This window comes from Ictidomys tridecemlineatus, chromosome 6 (genome assembly GCF_052094955.1).
Source record: "Ictidomys tridecemlineatus isolate mIctTri1 chromosome 6, mIctTri1.hap1, whole genome shotgun sequence".
Lineage (NCBI taxonomy): Eukaryota > Metazoa > Chordata > Mammalia > Rodentia > Sciuridae > Ictidomys > Ictidomys tridecemlineatus.
Window position 1 is genome coordinate 23,411,087 of NC_135482.1, and position 25,881 is coordinate 23,436,967.

At 35.6% G+C, this 25,881-nt stretch overlaps 2 protein-coding genes across 4 annotated transcripts in view; one reads left to right on the forward strand and one right to left on the reverse strand.

Annotated features, from left to right (window-relative positions):
* Positions 1–12,368, forward strand: part of Usp44 (ubiquitin specific peptidase 44) — a 29,103-nt gene extending 16,735 nt beyond the window's left edge. For both annotated transcript variants that reach the window (XM_005324445.4, XM_021725803.3), the window contains exons 4-6: positions 2,546–2,654; positions 9,134–9,339; positions 10,586–12,368. In XM_005324445.4, coding sequence (XP_005324502.2) covers positions 2,546–2,654; positions 9,134–9,339; positions 10,586–10,785 — 515 coding nt within the window. In that variant the 3' untranslated portion in view covers positions 10,786–12,368. The remainder of the gene's footprint in view (positions 1–2,545; positions 2,655–9,133; positions 9,340–10,585) is intronic.
* Positions 12,369–14,588: 2,220 nt separating this feature from the next.
* Metap2 (methionyl aminopeptidase 2) overlaps positions 14,589–25,881 on the reverse strand; it is a 36,041-nt gene continuing 24,748 nt past the window's right edge. For both annotated transcript variants that reach the window (XM_013358230.4, XM_005324444.4), the window contains exons 8-11: positions 21,899–21,995; positions 16,912–17,015; positions 15,911–16,026; positions 14,589–15,281 (exon numbers count right to left, since the gene is read on the reverse strand). In XM_013358230.4, the coding sequence (XP_013213684.1) occupies positions 15,029–15,281; positions 15,911–16,026; positions 16,912–17,015; positions 21,899–21,995 (570 nt within the window). In that variant the 3' untranslated portion in view covers positions 14,589–15,028. The remainder of the gene's footprint in view (positions 15,282–15,910; positions 16,027–16,911; positions 17,016–21,898; positions 21,996–25,881) is intronic.

A 25,881-nucleotide genomic window follows, 5' to 3' on the forward strand; every position in this document is an offset into this window, starting at 1 on the left:
AGAACCATCTACTGTCTCTTTTGTATTCATTGTTGTAATTGTTGTGGATATAGAGTTAACCAGTGCTCACATTCCTAGTGGAGGAAACGGACAATTAACATCCATTATGAACCAGGTGCAGTGACATACCCCAGTAATCCCAGCAGCTTGGGAGTATCATGGGTTCAAGACCAGCCTGGGCTACTTAGCAAGACCCTATATAAAAATTTTTAAACAGGGTAGACATGTAGCTCAGTGGTAGAGTGGTTACCTACCATGTGTGGGTTCAATCAACAGCACTGCAAAAATAATAATAATAATAATAATTCCAATATGATAACTCTCAAGAGCACACAAGAACCCCACATTAGAAGATGAACTAGCTAGGGCTGGGGATGTGACTATTGAATGCTCACCTAGCACCGGAGAGGTGCTGGCTTCAATCCTCAGCTCCACATAAAAATAAATAAATAAAGGTTTTGTGTCCAATTACAAATAAAAAAATATATATTAAAAAAAAGATGATGATGATGATGAACTAGCTGTCTCAAACAGAAGCATCTATTCCAAGAAAATACTATCTAAAACCACATCGATACATACATGTCAACATATATGTGATATTTTAGTGTTTATTATACACTTTCAGATATTATTCCTAATTTCCATGTCTCAGAAAAAGATTCTAGAATCTAATCTTTTCTTCTTTGCAGTGCTGGGGATAGAATCCAGGTCCTATGCACATGATAGACAAGCACTCAAACCATAAGTATGCCCCAAGCCCTGATGATAAACTTTTAATAGAAAAGATTTTAAGTTTTAGCATTGGGGCTGGGGATGTGGCTCAAGCAGTAGCACGCTCACCTGGTTCGATCCTCAGCACCACATACAAAAAAAGATGTTGTGTCCGCCAAAAAATAAATAAATATTAAAAAATTCTCTCTCTCTCTCTCTCTCTCTCTCTGTTTAAAAAATAATAATTTGCATTTCTCTGATTGCCAGAGAAATTGGACATTAAAAAAAAGTTTCATCATTGATCTTATCCATTAATGTGATAAGATCACATTAATTGATAGTTTTCTAAAATTACTTTAATTCATGTTTTTCTGCGTACTGTCTAATATGAGTTCTATTCTGAAGCGGTCTAAGATGTATAAGGTTTTAGAAAAAAAATGTATAAAGTTTTAGAAAAAATTGACTACACCTTTGTCAATTTTGTTATGATGAAGTGTGTATTTTCTTGCACATAAGTGTTAACAGTCCCAGATGCTTTCATCACCAAATTTGGGGTAGACTGATATTTATAGTTTTATACTGAGTTCGCATATATCTACTGGGGCTACCACATGGTGGCCTAGAAGAGCTGCTTGAATACATAAAGGCAGAGGATGAAAGTATTGAGTCAGCTAGGTGAGATAGTGCATACCTGTAATCCCAGAGACTCAGGAAGCTGAGGCAGAAGGATAGTAAATTCAAGGCTAGTGTCAGCAACTTAATGAGGCCCTAAGTAATTTAACAAGAACTTGTCTCAATAATAATAATTTTTTAAAAGGGGGGAGGGGCCTGGTGATGTGACTCAGTGGTTAAGCACCCCTGGGTTCAATCACCAGTAAAAAACAAAAAAAAAAAATATATATATATATATATATATGAGTCAAGAAGTTGGCATCCTTTGTATAGCTACTTGTGGACCATAAGGTTGTAGGAGAAAATCAAGATGTAGGAATAGGATATTCATCAGTAGCCAGGTACCTGATCTTGGGGTGCTTATCGACATGGCAGAAAGATTTCTGGTGGTCAGAAGAGACAGCTAGAACACAGCTTTATGGTGGACTGATTCTGCCTCCTACATGAGAAGCAGCTGCTGCCATGTCTGGAGTCAGAGTTAATGTACAAGTTGGAAAAGTCCTAGACATTAAGAGCAAACTTTGGTAGGCAATGGCCCACCAGAAAGCCAGGACACAATCAATTCCTAAAAAGAACACTAGAGAAGTGGAAGGGACAACAAAAATAATCTCAAATTCTATTTGTCTAAGATCTGATGCTAAAAGAGCAAAAATAACATACCTGAGTGAGGGAACCCTTGAATGCTCTGCTGGAAAGGTCCACTTTCTGAGGCTAACAGCCAGGACTGGGGTAGACCCCCAGGAAGGGTGGAGGGTTGTTCTGGACAGTAAGGACTCTGTCCCCCCCGGGGTCCTGATTAGCCTCAGTAAACAAGTGACCGCACATTTTTTAACAGTTTGGGAAATGTGTATTAAAATTTTTAGAAGGAAAATTTTAGATTTTTCCTACTAATTGGCCACTTTTAAATATGTGGCAGTATACTTCATTCTTTCATTTGCATAATTTTATGAAATCATGTGCTTATTTCTGTCTAACTTGTCTAGCTTGTTTCATTTTTTAAACTGTGGATCATAAGATCCATGTTTTTATCATTAGCACAGTACAACAGCTGTAGCACAGTAAGTGTTTAATTAGTTCATGTCTGAGTTAAGTAAAAAAGATTTATGCAAATTTTCCTTGTATCTTTAATTTGATTTTCATTCTTTCTTTGATATTATAGCAAAGCGTAGAAGATTTTCCTCAAAACCAGTTGTACTCACAGAAGCCCAAAAACAGCTTATGATATGCCACCTACCTCAGGTTCTCAGACTACACCTCAAAAGATTCAGGTTAGTAGAAGTAGTACCAGTTGCCTACTAATTTCACACTTCTAACTTGGTTATTGCCTCTTACAACGTTTTAAAACTCGAAAGAACACATATGATGGATTAAATTTTAATACTGTATACTTGGCTAGCAGATGACTAAGGAAAAAAACTAATATGTGTTGCTAACCTTGTTGCTAAAACTAACCTTCTATTAGCATTTCTTTGTAGAATGCATTACTGAGGAGTATCCTTACATTTTGGTCAGCTATATGCTTGTAAATTTGATGATGTTTAATGTTCAGCATTTTCAAGTATAATTTTAAAAAATTTAACCTATAATTTTTTTGGAGTGTTTGACATGCTTTGTGCTTGGAAAATATGTGATCAAAAGCATAGCAATTTGGGCTAGAGATTTAGCTCAGTGGTAAAGCACTTGCCTAGTATGCATGAGGCCCCTGGTTCAGTCCCTAGCACCAACCCTGCCCCCCAAAGGATAGCAATTCAATTCAAAGTGGTTTTTAGAAAGCCAAAATCCTCGCCTTCTGAAATAATAAGGTAAATTAATTGGCAAATCTGTTGGTTAATGAGTAAATTACTTTATTCTTCGTGTGAACTGCATTAACCTGAGGAGGTATTTTCTCTTAAGGAATGAGACCCTCTGAAGTTACTTAACATGCAATGGTTTAAAAGCTGTCTAGCCCATGACAAATTACTTGTTGCTATTTGTCTTTGTAATTTAAAAAATACCTGTGTTTTTTTGTTTGTTTTTTTTTGGTTTTTTGGGTTTTTTTTTTTTTTTTTTTTGGTGTGTGTGTGGTGCTGGGGATTGAACCCAGGGCCTTGTGCATGCAAGAAAAGCACTCTACCAACTGAACTATATCCCCAGCCCCCCAAAATACCTGCTTTTTAAAAATTCAAATACTTTAGTATAGTAAAATTACCTCTCTCTCCTCAGTACTACTTCTTAGGATTGATTACTTTAACATTAATCATTCAGTTATTTATTTTGCTGTTAAAGGTCTAATCAGCAGCCAGGCTCAGTAATGCATGCCTACAGGTTGTTCAGGAGGAAAAGGTCAGCTTCAACAACTTTTAGTGAGTCCCTATCTCAAAATTTTTTTTTTAAAAGCCAGGATGTAGCTCAGTGGCATAGCATACAAATTCAATCCCTAGTACCACAAATACCACAAATATAATCAGCAAATACCATGTGAAAGTTTAGAGAATTTTTTGTGGGTTGTTGTTTTGTTTTGTTACCAGGGATTGAACCCAGGGCCACTTAATCACTGAGCCACATCCCCAACCTTTTTTTTTTTTTTTTTTTTTAATGTTTGGAGATAGGGTCTTGCTAAGTTGCTGAGGCTGGCTTTGAACTCACAATCCCACCTCAGCCTCCGGAGCTGCTCGGATTGCAGGCATGTACCATCATGCCCAGCATGTGAGTGCTTTCTGATTCAAGATATTCTATATTCCATATATTCAGGCATGCACAGAAATAATGATTCAGTAGAAATATATACACTGCATATAAATATACTATCAGAGATTTGGAGGGAGGGATTTAGCAGATGTCTAAAACTTTCCCAAAGCCTTTCTGAGGGTTCCTCTGGGGCTTTATTCATTCAAGTCCCATTTCATCTGTGGTATCTTTAGGGAAGTCCTCTCTAAAGTAGCACCCAACCAGCCATCTGTCACAGTATCCTATTTTTGTTTAACAACAAAACCTACTCTCTGCAATTAAGTTGCTTGTTATTTCTCTCCTCCTACCAGGAGGACAAACTCAGTAGACTTAGTGTTTTCATCCCTAATATCTCAAGGCCCAGAACCATGGTCCACACATAGTGAGCCCAAAAATATTTATTAAGCAAATGAATGGGGTATATACAGAAGGAGGAGCACTTTAGTCAAAGGGAGCCACATGAACAAAGATATGAATGAAGGAATAGGGTAGAATTTACAACAAAAGGTTTAGTGAAAAATGAGATGAGCCCTATTATTGTGTATAAAATAATGTGGACTGAAAATAAGTTTACCTAGGGCAGTGGAGATTGGAGGGACAATGTATGTACATATATAACATTCTGCAAAGATAAACTTGAAAAGATTTAAATTTTTGTGATTTAAATTGGCACTTAGTTGGTTTCTATAAACTATTGAAGGATTTCCTGTTCTAATTACTGCTTTAATTCCATCATGGGTACTTCTCTAATCTGACACTTTAAGATCTTAATTCAGATTTGTTTGACATTCCATGTCCCTTCATCTTCTACCTAAACATTTTTAACTCTTAATACCATTTTTGATTCTAGAAACTTTATCTTGTCTCTACTGCATTTATCTTTCTCTGTTCTCTTCATCTATTCAAAGTACTATTGTATTTTCCAGAAGATAAAACATAAAACATGTATAAAAGATAAATCCCAGTTTTTAATGGACCTTTTTATTTTGGAGGGACACACAGTCATTTTTCTCCAATTATTAGATATGATTTTAAAGTAGCTTTGTAGAGAGAAACATTTTACTCATATTGTAAATAAGCAAAAATATATAGTTAAAAACTGTCACAATCAGTTTTAGTAATTGTACTCAGATGCTCTGTATAGAAAGTGACAGAACTCCACAAATGTATTAGAAACTGAGGGCCCCACACTTTATAGATTACACTGTAAAACACAAATACCAGTACCATACTTCTATATTAAGGACAATGGGAAAAAGTAAGCCAAGATATAAATTTGAATAATTGTCTATACAGGCAGTACAAATAGACACCTAATTATAGTATGTTGGAATAAATTACTAAGTTGCCACATGCATAAAGAAAAAGATTTCACTAACAATAGAGAAAAAAAAATCCAAAAAAAAAAAATAACCTTAAAAGTGGCATCCTGATATACATCACTACAGAGCCAGTCACAGGGGAAAAACTAATAAATTCTAATAGAAGTTCAAACCAATATAGTATATACTTAGCTACATAAGCAGAAAAAAGTTTATCATAAGAAGTTCATCCTCAGCTGGGCACAGTGGCACATGGCCTGTAATCCCAGTGACTCGGAGGATTGCAAGTTCAAAGCCAGCCTTAGCAACTTAGCAAGGCCCTGAGCAACTCAGCAAGACCCTGTCTCTAATAAAATATAAAAAGGGGGGCTGGGGATGTAGCTCAGTTGCCTCACATGCACAAGGCCATGGGTTCAATCTCCAGCACCATACACACAAAAAAAGTTCATCTTCATTCTGTGAATGATCTTTGCAGCCAAGTAAAATCTTCACCCAAAGCATTTAATAAGAGTTAATTTCTGAATTTTCCAGATAATTTTCTCTACAGCAGTTTAAATGGTACAATGGTTCACACCTATAATCCCAGCCACTGGGGAAGGCTGAGGCAGGAGGATCACAAGTTTGAGGCCAGTCTGGGCAACTTAGCAACACTGAACAACTTAGCAAGACCCTGCCTCAAAACAAAAAATAAAAAAGAACTGGGAATGTAGCTCAGTGGTAAAGCATCCCGAGTTAAATCCCTAATGCAAAATATAAAGATGGGCCCACCGGTCTTTAAAATATTGAGCTCTATTGCTAGAGTGCTTGCCTAGCATGTGAGAGGCCCTGGATTCACTACTAGTACCCACCACCTCCACACCACCCCTGCAAAAAAAATCTATTCTGCAAACTTGAACCTACTATTACATTCATTTTACTTTTGAGTGATGAGTTACAATAGGAATAAATACAATTCTAAAATATTTGAAAAGCAACCCAAGTTTTACTAATGATTGTCAAAAAACTTGGTAAGATGTAAACTTTTTACATTTTCAGCAGGTTCATGTTGTTTAGTCCCCTACCAAAGGAGCTGGGATGGGAGGTTGCTGTGGGCTTGGCTTCTTTGGTTTCATCATCTTGTGGTTGACAACTCTAAATGCAAATGGAAAACTTCTCTCTCAACATGTCCTGATCTTTCTCATGTATGTGTGTTTATGTATGTAGGTATGTAGCCACACTTAAATATATACAGTTACAAAATTTTGTTTAATAATGAATGTATCTTTAAAATACAAAAAGAAGTAATGCTCAAAATAGTGATTGCCTCTGGGGAAAAGGAAAGAGTGGGATTGGGAAGAGCAGCAGAAGTCTATGAAGAAACATAAGAAGTGAAATATTTCTCATATATCTTAGAAATACTTTGTGTCTACCTCCCAGTCCTATTTTCTTCACTTCTTAGAAGAAAGCTATTACAAATTCTGGGTAGTGTTATCTTGTTCTTTATCATTTTGTTTTATTTCTACCAGCATAAAAATTTGGGTAGCCAATCTGTTATTAATAGGAGAGTAAATGTTTTCTATTCAGATGTCTTACTAGTGTTTTTTTTTTTCAGTTTTATTTATTTATTTATTTATTTTATATATATTTTATTGTTGGTCGTTCAAAACATTACATAGTTCTTAATATATCATATTTCACAGTTTGATTCAAGTGGGTTATGAACTCCCATTTTTCTTACTAGTGTTTTAAATTAATACAGAAAAGTAACAAGGTTTGAATATTATGGTAAAGCTAAAGATATACATAAAGTGAGAATAAATGATAGAAGCTTCTCATATTAACCAAGTCCCATTATTTTCTGTGTTGATCTTCCCTTTTATTAAAGTTCTAGGTGCCTTGGATGCAAGGATATTTATGCATTTCATAGGCAGGATGTACTGGCAGTTTCTGTACTCTCACACACACAGTATTTCTGTGACTTCTGGTTACCAAAATCCATGGGGATTTCTCCCCATCGAGAAAGAAGTTCTACAACAGACCCTAGCTGGGTGTCCTCTAGTTCAGTTAATTTTGACACTACAACTGGAGATAGAATCAGATCCCACAGGTTGAGAGTTTAGCCCCACAGATGGGCCCCTACTTCTTTTAGTCACAAATCCAGAGTTACAGAACTCAGGGAAATATTTAAGTTTACCCATTTACCACAAAGGTTATGTTAAAGGATCCAGATGGATGAGATGTGCAGAGCAAGGAGCTTCCATACCCTCCCTGGCACATCACCCTCTGGGAACATCCACATCTAGTTATTTGGAAGCTGCTATAGTCCCTTTTGAGTTTTTTGTTTTGGGTAATAGGGATTGACTTGGGGAGCTTTATCACTGAGCGATATCCATAGTCCTCTTTTTATTCATTTTTATTTTTGTTTTTGCAGTGCTGGGAATCAAACCCAGAGCTTTGCACATGACAGGCAAGCACTCTGCCACTGAACTATATCCCCAGCTCTATTTTTTTTTTTTTTTTTTTTTACATAGGGTCTTGCTAAGTTGTGGGGGCTGGCCTTGAACTTATGATCCTCCTGCCTCAGCCCTCCCCAGTCACTGGAATTACAAGTGTGCACCACCATACCTACTCCGTTTGCACTTTTATGGAGGCTTGGTTGATTAAATTACCAGCTAGCAGTGTTCAGTTTCCTGGAGACAGGAGATAGGTCTGAAAGACACAACTAGTACCCATCTCTGAAGCTACTTAGGAGTTTCTAGCCACTAGTCATCTTGTTGGCATTCAAGATACTCACTGGAAGGATTCCAAAGTCTTAGGAAGCTGTATGTCAGTAAGTGAAAAGAAGACTATTTCACAATGTCACAGAAATACACCATTTTACATAGTACTAAACATTTCAACATTTACTTTTCTTTCTAAACCCTGTCTATATTCTCTGCCCTTTTTCTATTGTTTGTCTGAACTTCAAGTTTTAATACTTTCAATGTATTTATCGTTTGTCAGTGTCATCCTTTCCCAAACCGGATTACGTTCTTTTTAAAGAACATGATCCCCCCACCCTGTAGCTCCAATTCATAGTATGCCTATAAGAAAAACATTACTTGCCACGTTTAGATCCAATAATGGGAGGCATGACCAGAAGATTGAGAAAAATCACAATATAGGGACATTATTAGAATCCTATAAGTAATGGATATTATCCTGACTTACATAAAGGCAAGGTCAGTTTCAAAATGTTTCTTTGTTTGTTTTTAGTTTAAAGAGCTCTGAAATGTCCCAAGAAAATGAGTTTTTCCCTGTTTGGTTTTCTTTACTTCTCATCTGGCCAAGAAAAATGTGTATTATGTCTCTCATCTGGGGTACCCTATCCATACTGTAGTAAAACAATAAGAGATAATAAGGAATTTTTAAAAACTCTTTGGAGCCTTGACTTTATCTGTTAGAGAAAAATGCCTTTAGGACTATATAATTTTCCAAGAGCTAATTTTCCTATATGTCGTCTAACTCACAAGGCAAATATGTTTTTTGAAACCTGATTGGACCTCTTTAGATTTATTTAACACCTAAATATCTCCATTTATACCCGACTCATCATTAAAAGGAAATTATATACATGTTTGTTTTTTTTTTTAATTCATATATTATTTCTCATTCTCTGAGGTCTTAATGTTAAGCAAGTGTCTGGACCTAGTATGTGCTAATTTTCCTTCCTTTTCCTGATTATTTTATTTTGTTCTCAGGTGGTCAGGATGTAATAATCGAGAGAAGATTGGTGTTCATGTTGGCTTTGAGGAAACTTTAAACATGGAGCCATATTGCTGCAGGGAGACCCTGAAATCCCTCAGACCAGAATGCTTTATCTATGACTTATCTGCTGTAGTAATGCACCATGGGAAAGGATTCGGCTCAGGACACTACACTGCCTACTGCTATAACTCTGAAGGAGGTATAGATAGGAAAAATTATTTTATGTTGGGTTAGACTTGGACGTTGGATTTCAGGCTTTAGCAATTTGTAAGTTGGCCACTAGATAATCTTAAACAAAGCCACCTGACCACTTTTCTCCTTAGAATGTTTCTGAAGTGCTGGGAGTAGTCCCCAGCGGCATAGGAGGCTGAGGCAGGAGGATTGCTAGTTCAAAGTGAGCCTCGGCAATTTAGCAAGGCCCTAAGCAACTCAGTGAGACCCTGTCTCTAAATAAAATGCAAAAAAGGGCTGGGGATGTGGCTAAATGATTAAGTACCCCTGAGTTTAATTCCAAGAAAGAGAGAGAGAAAAGAAAGAATGTTTCTTAAGTATGCTAGTTTAAAGGGGGTGGGGGGCAGGGGCTCTGGCACACACCTGAAATTCCAGGACTAGGGAGGCTGAGGCAGCAAGATTACAAATTCAAGGCCAGCCTCAGAAAGCACCAGGGACATAGCTCAGTGGTAGAGCACCCCTAGGTTCAATCCCCAGTACCAAAAAGACCTTGGGTTCAATTCCCAGCACTGGGGGAAAAAAAAGGGGGATGGGGTGGGCTGAGGAGAGGTTGTGTAGAAAATAATTGTATTTTCGTAAGGTTTACAGTAATAGTATATTTTCTGAAAGTCTGAAATACTTTTGAGGATTTAAGGGTTTGGGGGACACAATACTGAAGGTGGTCTTGCTAATTAAAAGTCAGAATGTATACTTAAAGACATGCTTCCAATAGCAGGGTCCTATGTTTATTCCTTTTACTTCAGTTCATTTTGTTAACATCTAACACACAGATCACAGATATACAGAACAAACTTAAAGAGTACAACTTTAATATACATAATCTAGTTTTATTTGCTGTCTCGATGACCCTTCTAGGACAGTATAATCCTATCAGAAGTGATTGGATTAGACATTTCACTATTCCCATTTTGGTACCTGAATGAAGAATGAACCACCACCACCAATACCCACACAATAAATAATGTGAACAACACACATACACACCCCTCTACAAAAAGCCCAGATAATCCACAAAGGAATTAATTCAACAGTGAATTACCAGGAGTTAGTTACATACTGTAACATACTACATGAGCTGTATTTCTCATTGGAGAAATTGCTGAGAAAATTATTTTTCTTTCAGAAAAAGCTTAACTTTCAGTAAAATTTAGCTTTTTATACTAGAAACTTCGGAGGTTCCTTTATAAACATCCTATTTCTATGCTTCACTCTAGGGTTCTGGGTACACTGCAATGATTCCAAGCTAAGCATGTGCACTATGGATGAAGTATGCAAGGCCCAAGCTTATATCTTGTTTTATACCCAGCGAGTTACTGAGAATGGACATTCTAAACTCTTGTCTCCAGAGCTCCTGTCTAGTAGCCAACATACCAATGAAGAAGCTGATACCACTTCTAATGAAATCCTTAACTGATCCAAAGATAGTAGGGCTTTCTTCTTGCAATTTGTATATATACTTTTTAAAAGGGCTGACTTAAAATTTTGAGCTTCATTGTATTTTTTTTATTTTGAAATCAGTGCACACTACATTTACATTTTGTATTTATGACAACTTTTTATTTTTTTTTACAGAGACAGTGTATCAACTGCAGGGAACTAAACTTTTTTCAAGTACTCAGAGTTTTAAACTTTTAATGTTTACCTCAGACTAGTGTTACCTCTTATTTTGATGTCTTAACTGACTCATATCATGAATTTGTGCAATCTACTAAAAAAATTTGGGAGGCATTTTATATACATTTGTTACTTACCTTTTGTAACTATTTTCTATACAAATTCAAAATAGATTGAAAATTAGACACTTTCTTCACAATGTCTTAACCAAACAAAGTTATTTCTTTCAGGCTATTTTCGTATTGAATATCTGCCCCTTGAAGAGAATTAAACTATATAATGAAAGTGAAATATCCAGATATCATCTTAATACTCAGCAGTCATACTCACTGATGTTCCTGAGGCTTCATGCATTACAGGGCTCAAAAGATATCTTGTAAATTTTGTTTTAGTAATTGTTCTTTATTTGGCAGAGTCAATCTGCATTTAAATGAAAATGGCAGATTTACAAATGGTATATTAAGTGAACTTTGCAACTAAGGACATAAAAAAATGATGGCTGGGACTTATGATTTGTCGGCAGCAAACAGGTTCTAATAAGGCAGATTCTAATAAAGCAGTCATTAAAAAATTGAATTTAGCAAAACAATATGATGTAATACAAATGTAGTTTATCCTGGGTATATGTTTATTTTATATTTGATAACATTAGATTTCTTAAAGCTTTGTATACTTGAAATGTTTAGTTCAAAGGAATAAGAAGTCTCAAAAAACTGCATAGGTAGAGAAGGAAAATTCAAAATTGGCAACTGGTTTATATACCTAGTGTCTCATTTTTCTAAAAAACAGAAGCCTGGATTTTTTACTCTTGCTAGGATTATGTGACTACTGGAAACCACTTAAACATGGGGCCCCAATCTTTAAAAAAAAAAAAAAATTACCTGAACTTGAATTTTACTAAAAACTGTGAGACACTCACTTTGCTCTTCTAATAATCTCACTAGATGTCTTTTAAATCCTACTGCTGCTCCCTTACTCAGAAGGGAACTTCACTCCACTAAACTCTGCACATCAGTTCTGTAAGATCTTAAGCACAGTGTTAATTGCTAGAAGATGATTTGTCCCTCTAAGTGGGTTTATTTGCAGCTTGAAGTCTAATGAAAAATATCATCCTGTAGAATGCTCTTGGCCACTAGTGCTTATATGTAAGTATAAACTTGAAAGAGACCTCCATTAGCACATTTAAGTTTCACATGTCATCTGGGGAAGTTGATAACAAAGTGCTATGAGAATTTATCACTGAACAAATTATTTGTGCCAAAAATACAGCTGGAACATAAATGACTAGGTTTAAAACTGTTCATTTTCTGAAAACCTATGCAAGTTGTTACCTCTATTGTTATGTATTCTTATACCTCATTAAAGATTTATGTGGTCAAGTTATCGAGTTTATCCATTAATTTCAAGTACTGTTTTAAAAGGCTGTATTTTTGCACCTAATTTTAATGGGCTCTTAGGATAAATAAGGTTATGTCGTTTATAGTGCACGCCTGTAATCCCAGCATCTCAGGAGGCTGAGACAGGAGGATCCTGAGCTCAAAGCCAACCTCAGCAAAGGGGAGGCAATAAACAACTCAGTGAGACCCTGTCTCTAAATAAAATACAAAACAGAGCTGGGGATGTGGCTCAGTGGTTGAGTGCCCCTGAATTCAATCCCTAATTCCCCACCTGCCAAAAAAAAGGTATAGTTGCTTTTATTTCAGTGTAAAAATACATGAGAAAGAGTTGGTTGTGGTGGTACATGCCTGGAAATCCCTAGTCAGGATGACGATGCAGGAGGATCACAAATTCCAGGCCAGCCTGAGCAATCCGAGATCTCTCAAAAAAGGGCTGTAGTTCAGCACTAGAACACTTGCCTAGCATTGAGAGGCCCAGGATTCAATGCCCAGTACTACAAACACACACACACACACACACACACACACACACACACACACACACACACACAGCAGTCTTAAAATTTAACACCTGTATGACCACAGAGGGTATATAGGAAATCTGCAGTATTTTCCATAAGATTTTGCTGTGAATCTAAAACTGCTCTAAAAATTAATATTTTAGCAAACAAGAAACTAAAATCTATTTTTAAATGAACAAATTTTAGAGTTCTCACTAAATACCTCAAATATCAATATGGGTTTCTACATTCTCCTAAATTGGTCTAACAAAAAACAACATGTTTGGTTGTAAAATAATTTACTAAAGGCACTATTGTTAAACATCAAACTAATTATTTTACCAATAAGGTACATCATTGTACACATAACAAAATGATTAAGAGATACATGGCTAGTAGGCAAACATATACAATTTTTTTTAAGTGACAGCTTTCCTATTTACAAGATCGAATCCATTCCAGGGGCAGCTCCCACTAGTTATTTGGGAAAGGAGCATGGAGCATATATAGGTTATAGATCACTACTGCTAAAAAGGTCTCTCAGCTCCGAAATTCTTCCTTGGATCAGTTTTTAAAATCCTGGGTTTAGAAATCAAAATACTTGTTTTGTATTTCCCACCAAAGCATATAAACATATGGATTCAAAACCCCAAAGGAGCTAGCTGGAGGGCTCAAGCCCTACAATGTGTCCACACAAAACTGGTGAGCTCTGCTGCTTGAACAGCATCACAGAAAATGAAGAAATTATTCAAAGGTAGCTATTACATTAGCACCATAATAAACATAGCTTTTACAGCTAAAAACTAGATTATTTTTCTCAAAAGATAACATTCATTTATAGCTCTAATGCTGAAAGCAGCTTTTCAATGTAACAATCTTAAGTACATAAGTCATAGCTTCCTCCTTAAGAGAAAAAGGTAAACAAAATACAAACTAAACAAGCATCCCAGAGGCAATAAAATCTCATTGTGCTAAAAGCATATACAAATTAAGGCTTTACCTTGGCACATAACAATATTGAAATTATGCTGGAACAAATCACATAGAAGAATTCAAGCAATTAAGGAATCAGTAGTGGGGTCCAGTTCAAACAAGTAAATGTTATGCATCCTTACATTCAACTTAACGCATTTAGCTGCTGTAAGAAGGGTACTGGTAACCTCATTTCCTGAAATGGCCAATCTCGATACTAAGAATCCAAATCAGCTAAGGAACAGAGTGTTAATAGCATTTGACTCACTAATGAAAAACTCTAATTTCAGTTTCACCTTTCTAACTAGAACAAGATCTGAACATGGGAGTTTTTCCTTTGCTTTTGTAGCTTTAATACCCTTTTCATACAAGCTGAAAACACCTCCTGATAACTACCACTAAACAAAAGAATGAAATGTTTGTAGATTTTTTTCACTAAATCAATGATTCTCAAGTTGGTGAAATGTTCCTACTTAGTCATGTTTCAATTAGTACATTTTTCCAACATCAGAAAAAAATGAGAGGTACTAATCTGGTTCTATAAGAAGTAAAATCTTATAAAACTGTATACCAGTGAACGAAAAGATTATTGTTCCATTTAATGCACATGAAGATCTTATTTTAGCCACTATGTCAGAACCTCTCGATGTAGTATCTACAGTCCAGATAAAATGCCTTGAAAGTTTTAGCTACTTCCTGTTCAAATTATAACCACAGACATTGAAATGTAGCTCTCAGATCTGAAAATGTCTTTATTTTTTAGAAAATGGATTCCAGGAAGGTTAAAAAGCAATACCAGAGGGCATAGGTGCAGAATTGGATGTAGTCATTCAAAGCATTCAAGTAAGAATATGGCAATATAAATATCCAAAAAGCATCTCTTAGGTGTTCAAAACAAAATGTATAAGTCAGTCCTAACTAATTTGAGCTTTATAGCATTTCCTAGACTGGGGGGGGGGGGGGACACGACAGTTAACATTGTAAAGTCCTGAAAGCTTTTTCCTTGGTTAATTACATTAGACAGTTTGCCTTTGATCAAATTCCTTTAAACATGGATAAAAGTATTACACAGGTCCACTGTTAAAACAGACAACATGTTGCAAATTAATTCTGGTATAATGTATTCCAACAAAGCTTAGAAAATAAAAGATGTTGAGGTGGCTTTGGACTAAGTTTAATAGTCATCTCCTCTGCTGACAACTTCTTTACAAGTCGGACGCAACAGTATGGTATGTTCAAACTGCGCTGTGTATGATCCTTTAATGTCACATAATGGTGGATATGGATCTACAATGCCCAAGTCACACAGATTCTTCAGAGCCATCAAATATTTGCTTTCTCCCAAACGATCCAGCCATCTCCGGCAGAAGGCAAGGGTGCCGAAGTTTTCATTGATGACATTTAGTAAGTGTTTTGTTCTTGGAAGCCTAAGAAAAGAAAGTCCAAAGTTAATGGTTGGCAAGAATTACCAACTCATTTTCCCCATTAGGAAAAACCCAAACCTTAGCTGAGTCTTCAGAAACTTGTTGTTACTCTTTCAACAATCAAAAGCTGGAATGTGTAATAGCCCATCCCTAATTATATACAGCAGCTGATTAGGAAACCAGCTACAGACTATCTTATATGTGTATAGACATGTGTGTGAAACTCCTAGTGTACTAGTCTACAGAGTCATGGAAGTTCCCTTTTATGCACCAAGCTCAAAAACCACACATAAAAGGAGGTGCAAATCCAACCTTTAATCATCTTATATAAAAAAGGTTAAAAAAAAAGGCAATGTAAATTGAAATAACTTTAACAATGGGAAAATATTAAGACCAAAAACCTAGGAAATACTAACTAGCTAGGCAAAATAATTGGACATTATTATAATTATCAGACACTTACCTATATAACTTTCATCTCAGATTAAAATTTTTAACAGGCTAATCTATATTGTAGAAACTCAACTTACATAAGTGTACATTTACAAATGTATACCCTTATGTTTGCCATTATTTTTAGAAATACTGTTAATTGAGAAGAGATATATTAATTATAAATCAATGTCTCTCACCTTATTGGCACATGTCCAACATCAAAATTTTTCATGTAATGTGAACACTCCATATCATCATGCACAACACCTTTTCCCGTACTACCAAAGGTCTCAATGGCATACACTTCTCCTTCCTTCGAAAATACATACGGGTCAAGGAAAAAAGAAAAATTCAGAACTAGTTGCAATTACCATCTCTTGACTTCCCACCTAATGCAACATGAAACATCCTGTAGCAGCAGTCTTTATTCAACCTTTCCCTGCCTTATCTCCTAAGCAAATTTTGATCTTTCTGCATTCCTTATTAAAATGCAGGGAATTTTGTTTACTGCTATACCACCAGTGCCTACTAAAAAGATTGGACCCAGGCATGGTAGCATCTGCTTGTAATCCCAGGTACTTGAGAGACTGAAGCAGGAGGACTGCAAGTTCAAGGCCTAGGCAACTAAGACATTATCTGAAAAAGAGCAGAGGATAGAGCTCAGTGATAATAGTGGGTGGCTAGGATATGTGAGGCCCTGGGTTCAATCCTTAGCACCGTGAAATAAATTTGAGACTGGTACCTAGGAGATGTTCAGTAAACATTCATTAAATGTTGAATAAACAACACTTTGGAAGGTCCAGCTTCCACAGCAGACTGGGCTCTGATCTGATTAGATAGACGTTCTACACACATGCATATGTACAAACATCCCAATTTCTGTCCAGGCAAGTATGAACAGTAAACTCATTTAGTTCAATATGCCATGTATTTAACTACCATGAGTATTGGAAGAAAAAATCTACTGGCTTGTAACCCAAGAGGCTGAGGCAGTAGGATCTTGAGTTCAAAGCCAGCCTCAGAAAAAGCAAGGCACTAAACAATTCAGTGAGACCCTGTCTCTGAATGAAATACAAACTAGGGCTGGGAATGTGGCTCAGTGGTTGAGTGCCCCTGAGTTCAATCCCCAGTACACACTCCCCCCAAAGAAGAAAAAATCCAAATACTTTTCATGGAAGTGTGTTAATGATTTACATACCTCCATTCTTGTTGCCTCCCCTCCTTTCACAATGGGCACCGTCTTCCCAGCATGTATTCTATATGGCCCAATTGAATGTCCATTCAGATTACGGATTGGCTTCACTGTCATAATAAATACGGAAGTAAGTGTTATTCAGGGTATCTAATAGGACAAGCACATTCTTGGCCTTTTGGGTACAGAGTTAAGGCATTGTTTTAAAAATAAGGAGTGGCTCTACTAAATAACCTCACACCTAAAGTAGTTAGATATAAACTGGACTCTAGTGGAACATGCAATTTATTGCAGTTATTAATTTAAAATAATTTAAGAGGGAATGGAAAAAAAATTACAGAATGACACATTAGGAGTCATCTAAGAAGTTATAAATCAGTATAAAAGTGTCACGAATGCGGGCTAGAGTTGTAGCTCAGTGGTAAAGTGCTTGCTTAGCAAGCACAAGGCCCTGGGTTTGATCCCCAGCACTGCATAAAAATAAATAAATAAAATGCATTGGGTCCAACAACTAAAAAATACTTTTTAAAAAAGTACCATGTATGCAAATGATTAAAAACCAAAAATATTTATCTACATGATTATGGCAAAAGCAAGAATACTGTGCCAATTTTAATAAATGTTAAATTTTATTATTACCTCAACATTTCAAATATATATATATATGTATATATTAAAATCTAAATCTCAATGTCCTGAAATCAGTGACAGAATAGACAAATTATGGCATAGTTACACAAAGGAATATTATACAACAATAAAAGCAACAAGCTAGGGATACATTTAATAAGTAGAAGAAATGCAAAGATAAAATGAGCAAAAAGGACAACTATATATATGCTCTGCAATTCCATATTTTTATGAGTTCAAAATTAAGCATACTTCATCTGTTTATAAATCAATGTCTCTCACCTTATTGGCACATGTCCAACATCAAAATTTAATTAGTAAAGCAAATAAAATACTCCAGTTCCTAAGACTAGAGGAAGACTGCTGCAACTGGAAAGGCACATGAGTGCTATGGTGTGAATATGTCCTCTAAAGTTCATGTATTTGGAAACGATCACCAATGAGGTGGTATTGGAAGGTGGCGCGTAATCGAAGATATTTGGTCACAGTGACACCACCTTAATGAATGCACAGGTCAATACCACTATCAGGGCCCTTATAAAAAGGCCTCTTCTGTGTGCACACTGTCTCACTCCTCTGTTCCCACCCTCCCTTTGCCCTTCAAGCCATGGGCTGATATGACAAGAAATCTTTCACTAGATGATGGCCCCTTAATCCTGGACTTCCTAGCTTCCAAAATGATGAGAAATTAATAAATTTCTTTATAAAAATTACTTACTCTGAGGTATTCTGTTATACTAGCACAAAATAGACTGAGACAACGGGATTGAGAGGCTTCTAGATGCTGGTAATAGTCTTTTCTTTCAAAGGATAAGATCATAGTTTTTGGCATTTGAGATGTTGAATTTTTGTTTTGTGCATTTACAGAACTACACTTCACAATTAAAAAAAAAAAAAAGTTTAGAAAAATCTACTTCCATAATTCTAGAATCTCCAGCATAAAGCTACCTTTATTCTGGAGTAGAATGGAAAGTAAGATTTTTTTTAAAAAAAAATTTTAATTGTAGATGAACAATACTTTCATTTTATTTATTTTTATGTGGTGCCAGGGATCAAACCTAGTGCCTCATGCATTGCTAGGCAAGCGCTTTACCAGTGAGCCACATCCCTAGCCCAGGAAGTAAGACTTTTTAAAAACTGTTAACAGTTAAATGAAGTGTAAAATACAAACTTAGGGGAGGTTATGTTAAAAAAAAAAATTAGCTTTTTAATTCCTCTTATACAAAATAATCTATTTTTATTTTAAAATTTAAACCTCATTACTCTAAAGACCTGGCAAACTGACCACACAAGCCTATCAAAACCATTTTTATCTTAAGAAGTTTCTTGGCTACACCTTCCTAGAATATACCAGTTTCAAAGAGAAAAGTGGTACAGGGATACTCATTTTTATTTATACATGCTGTGACAGAAGTAGACTAATTCTGATGCCAATAGCTTTAAAAGTAACTTTCCAATCCTTTGGTTTCTTGATCAAAGGCACTTCCCTGATGACCCAGTTCTGCTATGTGGTTTTGGAATGAGTACTCCTAAAAGTTTAGAACAAAGTCTATTTCTTTATCTTTCTATTATCATTATTTTTCTAATATGTTTTCTGCTTAAATTGGTAAAAATAAATTGTTGCCTTCTAACTAAGAACCTTTATTTATACCCTAAGAAGTATCCAAATAGGTGCTGAAATAATACAACCTAAACTGTTGTATTAGCTTAGTGAAAGAGACAAGAAAACAGATATTAAGGATCCTAATAACAATGAAGGTTGGAACTACACAGTAAATCAAATTGTCATCTATTACAACTTGAAAGGCAGATCACATGCCAACAAACTGTAGAACTGTGAGAGAACAAACTGTAAAAATGGAGGACATTAGTGTAATGCTGGCTAATATTGGAATTTCCAAGAATTTTCACAAATTCTCAATTCAGTCTAGAAGTACTTTTCACGCAGACTGCTATTCAGTACAGGCTGCCAAGAGTCACAAATTCGGAAAGAAAAAAATGCTCTTCACTAGATGATGGCAACGAACCAAGAAACCAGAAGGCCAAACTTACAGACCCACAAATACCTCAAAATAATTTGGCATTTATTCTCTTAATTTCCGTTTTATCCACGGACAGAAAATACTTCTGGGAAGCTCGTGCATAACATAAACAGCCAATCCTACAACAGTTTCTGACTTTTTTTTTTAATTATATTTTTATTTGTAGATGGACACAATGCCTTTATTTATTTATTTTTATGTGGTGCTGAGGATTGAACCCAGTGCCTCATGCATGAGGGGCAAGAGTTCTACTACCTAGGCCCAATTTTTTAAGGTTTTTTGTTTTTGTTTTTAAAGAGAGAGAGATTTTTTAAAAAAAATATTTATTTTTTAGTTTTCGGCGGACACAACATCTTTGTTTGTATGTGGTGCTGAGGATCGAACCCCGGCCGCACGCATGCCAGGCTATCAAACTACCGCTTGAGCCACATCCCCAGCCCAGTTTCTAACTTCTTTTTTTTTTTTTTAAAGAGAGAGTGAGAGAGGAGAGGGAGAGAGAGAGAGAGAGAATTTTTAATATTTATTTTTTAGTTTTCGGTGGACACAACATCTTTGTTGGTATGTGGTGCTGAGGATCGAACCCGGGCCGCACGCATGCCAAGCGAGCGCGCTACCGCTTGAGCCACATCCCCAGCCCCAGTTTCTAACTTCTTAAAAAGAACCGGAAAAATAATATTTCGCAAAGAAAAGCAACCTGGAAAAGAAGCTTCACCCTTAACTAAGGGATGAGCTAATTTAAATCCACTGCTTTTCATATGAATTAAGTTTTTAAAAATTTCACATAATAAAAGCCAGAAACAAAATATATAAATTATGGGAGGTAATCTAATCCTATGACTTTCAGCTCTTCCAAATATTTTTTTTCAGTTGAGCTTCTGGGGAAAGACAGAGAACGTAGGAGAGGGCTATTAAGGTGTCAGGATTAACGCTGAGTAAAAAATCCTTTTTCTTCAAATAAGAGTGATAAAATTATAAGAACAGAGAAGAAGTATGATTTTCTTTTTGCATCAGGGCAAAAATTAAGGTATATTTGGTTTCTTTAATTATTTTTCTCTTCAAGAAAGTAATTTCCTGAGAGAAGGAAAAAAAAAGACTTTGAGAGGATCTTGATCAAGGACTATATTCATGAGATATCCCAGAACTGGGGGAAAGAACAGGGAAAAATGACAAGTATTTGCTGAGTGCCTAAGTTCCGGGAACTGTTATATTTCTCAAAAACAAATCCCATGATTAATCCTATAATCAAAGAAACTTGGGTATTTAGAGGTTATAGGATTTATCTAAGATCAAAGTTAGACATGTCTAACCTCAAAGTTTGTTTCTTCACTATGGCACAATATTTCCTATCCAAAGGTTAACAGCCTTAGAGTATTCTGGCTTCAACTGATGTTCTGAGGGCTAGTGACTTAATGTGCATGAAAGTCATAGAAATAATGAAGTTGAAGGTACAGATGAAAGAGAAGAATTAACACTGACATGAGGGCTAGGCAAGAGAAAGGACATTCAACCATGATGCAACCGTGAGAGTGACCCACCAGAGGGAATGAATATATGTGTGTGTGTACATTTTTTTTGGGGGGGGAAAGGGGGTGTTGGGATCAAACCCAGGGCCTAATGCCTGCTAAGCATACATGTTCTACCACTTGAGGTACACCCCTAGCCCCCAAAGGTTATTAAAAAGGAAATGGAAGACATTTACAGTAAGGGAAATTAAATAGCTGGAGAAAAAAAAAAAAGACTAATAGTTGTCTAAGAGAACAAGACTGGTGGTAAGTTTCAGTATTCACACATGGGAAAGGACTGTTATGGAGGCGAGAGCCACTGAGTTATCAGGTAACTGGTAATACCTAGAGGGATGACATGACTGAATGACATGAATTTACTGAGAGACAAGGAAGCAGGACAAGCCTCCACTCAAAAGTCCACAAATGACAAACAGACGTGGTTAAGAAATAGTCTGCAAGAAAATTATTAGAACAGAGTTATAGAGAGTCATAAGCACAGATCAGGAAGAACTATGGCTGGGGACGGTCAGATAGAATCTGGGAGCTGGAAGAAGGCTGAACTGATGGAAATGAATGCAGCACACCAGAAATATTGGAGAATCATCAGTAGAAAGGGACTCTGGCTTTTCCCTAATCCTTGATTTTACTAGTTATAGAAATTAGTTCAAATTTTGGCTACCTTAGAATAATTTCCCAGATGACTTGTCAGTGACCATAGTACTTCTAGCATGCACCTAAGAGTTGATCCAAAGAAAGCAATCAACAGTAGTTTGAAAAAATTAATTTCAAAATAAGATACATTTTTAAAGACCATACCTTGATATGTCTTCCCATCTATTTCAACTTCATAGGATTCCATAACTTCTTGGATGGCCTCACCAACATCACATAGACGAACATCAATTCCAGCACACTAAAAAAAGAATAAAGTAAACTTTGTTTTTCACAGAGTAAAGTTGTGCAGTGACTTAATTTTTTAGTATTTAAAAATAAAGGACAATCAGAAAAAGTGCTTTGTACATCAAAAATACCTATATAATAAACTTTGGGGAATATTCTGGAAAGATGGTGAAATAAGAAATACCAGGAGTAAACCCAAGTTTCTTTGACTATAATAAAATTAATGATGTGGTTTGTTTCTGAGCAATGTAAGGAACATATAATCAGGAATTTGTAGCAGGAATCTGTGTCCCTACCCAAACAACAAAAGCATTGGCAAAATCTATCTGATGGATCTATGGAAATGCTGGAAATTTACTAAAGTTAAAACCTGCATGGGAAGCATCAGGTGGTTCCTATAATAACCTCCACACAGCCGGGCTAAGCCAGAAGTAGCTGAAAAGAAACTGTCTCAAATATCTTGGAGGGGGCTGAGGGCGCAGCTCAGTGGTAGAGATACTTGCCTAACGTGCTCCAGGCTGTGGGTTCAATCCCCAGCACCACCACCAAACACACACACACACACACACACACACACACACACACACAAATATCTTGGACTTCCTCATTTTTGTCTTTTTCCTCTTTTAGGAGCTAAACATTAAAGATCAATACTTTCAAAACAATATATGAGATCATTAAAAGGGGAGCACACATACCCAGGGGAAAATGCCCAGAAAAAATCTGAGAAGACCTTAAGTTTACATAGCAGGAGGACTCTTGACAGGGAACACTTGCAATAAAGAAAGAGGAGAGGGCTTGGGGCTGTAGCTCAGTGGCAGAGAGCTTGCCTAGCATGTGTGAAGCACTGGGTTCAATCCTTAGCACCAAATAAAAATAAACATATAAAATAAAGGCATTCTGTCCACCTATAACTACAAAAAGGGGGGTGGGGATCAGTTTGCATACAAATTGGGAAAAAGTAGCCCATTCAAAGGAAACAAATCAATCAGCAGAAACTATTCTAAAAGAGATGTGAGGGAGATCTACTGGACAAAGACTTTAAAACCACTATCTTAAAGTTGTCCAAAGAATTAAAGGAAGATATGAAGTCCAGCAAAAAAATGTATGAACAAAATGGAGATAAAGAGATTTAAAAAACCTGAAGGAAACCAAAAAATATTCTGAAGCCACAAAGTGCAGTAACCAAAATGAAAATCTTTCTAGTGAGAAGGATTCCTTTTTAACTTGTACACAAATGTTTATTAACCAATAGCATTATATTAACAAAGAGTGTCCATCATTGGCAGAAATACAAAGAAAGGATCACCAAAACTGAAGATAAGAGGACCCGATAGGTTACTGTCAACTAGACCAATACATGCACTGTAGGAGTCTCAGAAGGAGAAGAGAAACAGGGGCAGAGAGAGAATGTGAAGAAAAAATGTCTGTTCCCTACCATATTTGATGAAAGACACAAATATTCAAGAAGTTTAATAAATGCCAAGAGATAAACACAGAGACCTATATACCAAGACATACTATAATAAAAACTTTCTAGAGACAGTGTGAATCTTGAGAGCAACTAGAAAGAAATGACTCAGTACATATAAGGAATCCTCAATTAGATTACAGGCAGAGTTCTCATCAGAAATTCCAGAGGCAAGAAGGTAGTAAGATTATATATTCAAAATGCTAAAAAATACAAAACTGTCAACTAAGAATTCTATATCCAGCAAACTTGTCTTTCAAAAGTAAGGTAGAAAAATAAAGGCATTCCCAGATAAATAAGGCTGACAGAGTTTATTACTACTAGGTTTACCATGCAGGAAATGCTCAAGGAAGTCCCACAAAGTATATAATGAAAGGGCACTAGATAGTAGCTCAATTATATGAAGAACTAATTGCTACCATTAGTCTAATGATGATTTCTAACTCCACTTTTTCTTTTTTACATGACATAACTAACATATTTTTTAAAACTTAGTTTTAATCTAAATGTTATTATGGTATGTATCGCGGTACAAATTTAAGTTGGAAAATGTATACATGGCTCAAAAAAATTCACACTGGGGATTTAACTTTAAAATATTAAGTGTAATCCTCATAGTAACCATAGAGAGAATATCTATAGAATAGGCACAAAAAAAAAATGAGAAGTAAACATTTCATTACAAAAACATCAATTAAACAAAGAGAGCAATGTAGGAAATGAGAGACAAAAGAGTTACAAGTTATACAGAAAATAGCAAAATGAAACCATACCTTCCTTTATCAGTAATATGGATTAAACTCTCAATGAAAAGTCACAGATTAGCAGAATGCATAAAAACGCATGATCTAACTACATGCTATATATCTAAGAAATCTGCTTAGCTCCAAAGGCATAAATAAACTGAATGTAAAAACATAGAAAAAGACATTTTTTAAACACAGTAACCAAGACAGCCACTCTAATATCTAACAAAATAAAACTTAAAAAGGCTAGGAGAGATAAGGAAGACCTCAAATTTCAATAAAAGGTTCAATGGAACAAGATATAGCAATTATTAACACCAATAACAGACCATTAAAATATACAAAGCAAACACTAACAGAACTGAAAGGATTAACAGACAAGTCTCCAATAACAGCTGGAAATGTCAATACTATACTCTCCCTAACAAATAAAACAAACTCAACAGAAGATAAACAAGAGGACTTAATAAATAAACTAGATCTAACAGACATACATACACAGTTGGAATTTCTACAACAGAGCACATGTATACTTTTCAGGTACATAAAGGACATTTTCCAATTCTGTCTCATTAGAATTTAGATTAGATAGATACCATCCAAGTTATCCTCTCCAATATCAATGAGGTGAAGTAAGAAAAATTAATAATGAAATTAAATCTTGAAAATTCACAAAATTGTGGAAATTAAACAATACATTCTTAAAAAAAACTAATAGATTAAAGAAGACATCAGGAGGGTAATTAGAAAATAAAAATACAAGCCCGGTGCAGGTACACTGTAGTCCCAACTACTGAGGAGAATGAAGCAGGAGGATCACTTGAGCCCAGAAGTTCATGGCCAGACTGGGCAACATACAGAGATTCAAAAAAAAAAAAGGGAAAGCAAAGTGAAAACACAACATACCAAAACTTATGGGATACAATAAAAGCAGTACTAATGGATAAATTTATAGCTGTAAGTGCTTACATTACAAAACAAAAAAGATCTCAAATCAATAACATAATATTACAATTTAACCCATTAAGTGTCAAATTTTCAATTCTGTGACTATTTCAACAATAGACACAGGTGCACTAAAATGTGTTAGAAATCATAATCTAGAGCTTATATATTATTATAATTACATTCATTATTATTATGTAGTATATACTGTATTTAAGTTTCTATAGGTTGTCCACAACTGGGACAATGGGACAAAACAGTTAAGAAACTTTCTAGAAAAAGAAAAACAAACTAAACCCAAAATTAGCAGAAGGAAGGAAATAATTAGAGCAGAGATACATGAATTAGAGAAAATAGAAAAAAAAAATCAATGAAATCAAAAGTTAAGTTCTTTGAAAAGATTAACAAAACTGATAATTCTCCAGATAGACTAAGGAAAAAAAAACTTAAATTACTAAAATGAGAAAGTGGAATATTATTATTGATTCTACAGAAATAAAATAATGATTCTGAGAGAACCACAAACAACCACACATTTACAAGTAGATAACCTGGATGAAATGGACAAAATCCTAAATACAAAACCTACCGAGACTAAATCATAAAGAAATACAAAATCTGAATTGACTTGTAACTACTAAGGAAACTGAATCAGTGATCAAAATTCTTCTGACAAAGAAAATTCCTGGATCTGATGGCATCACTGTGAATTCTATCACTTGAACAACTAATACTGG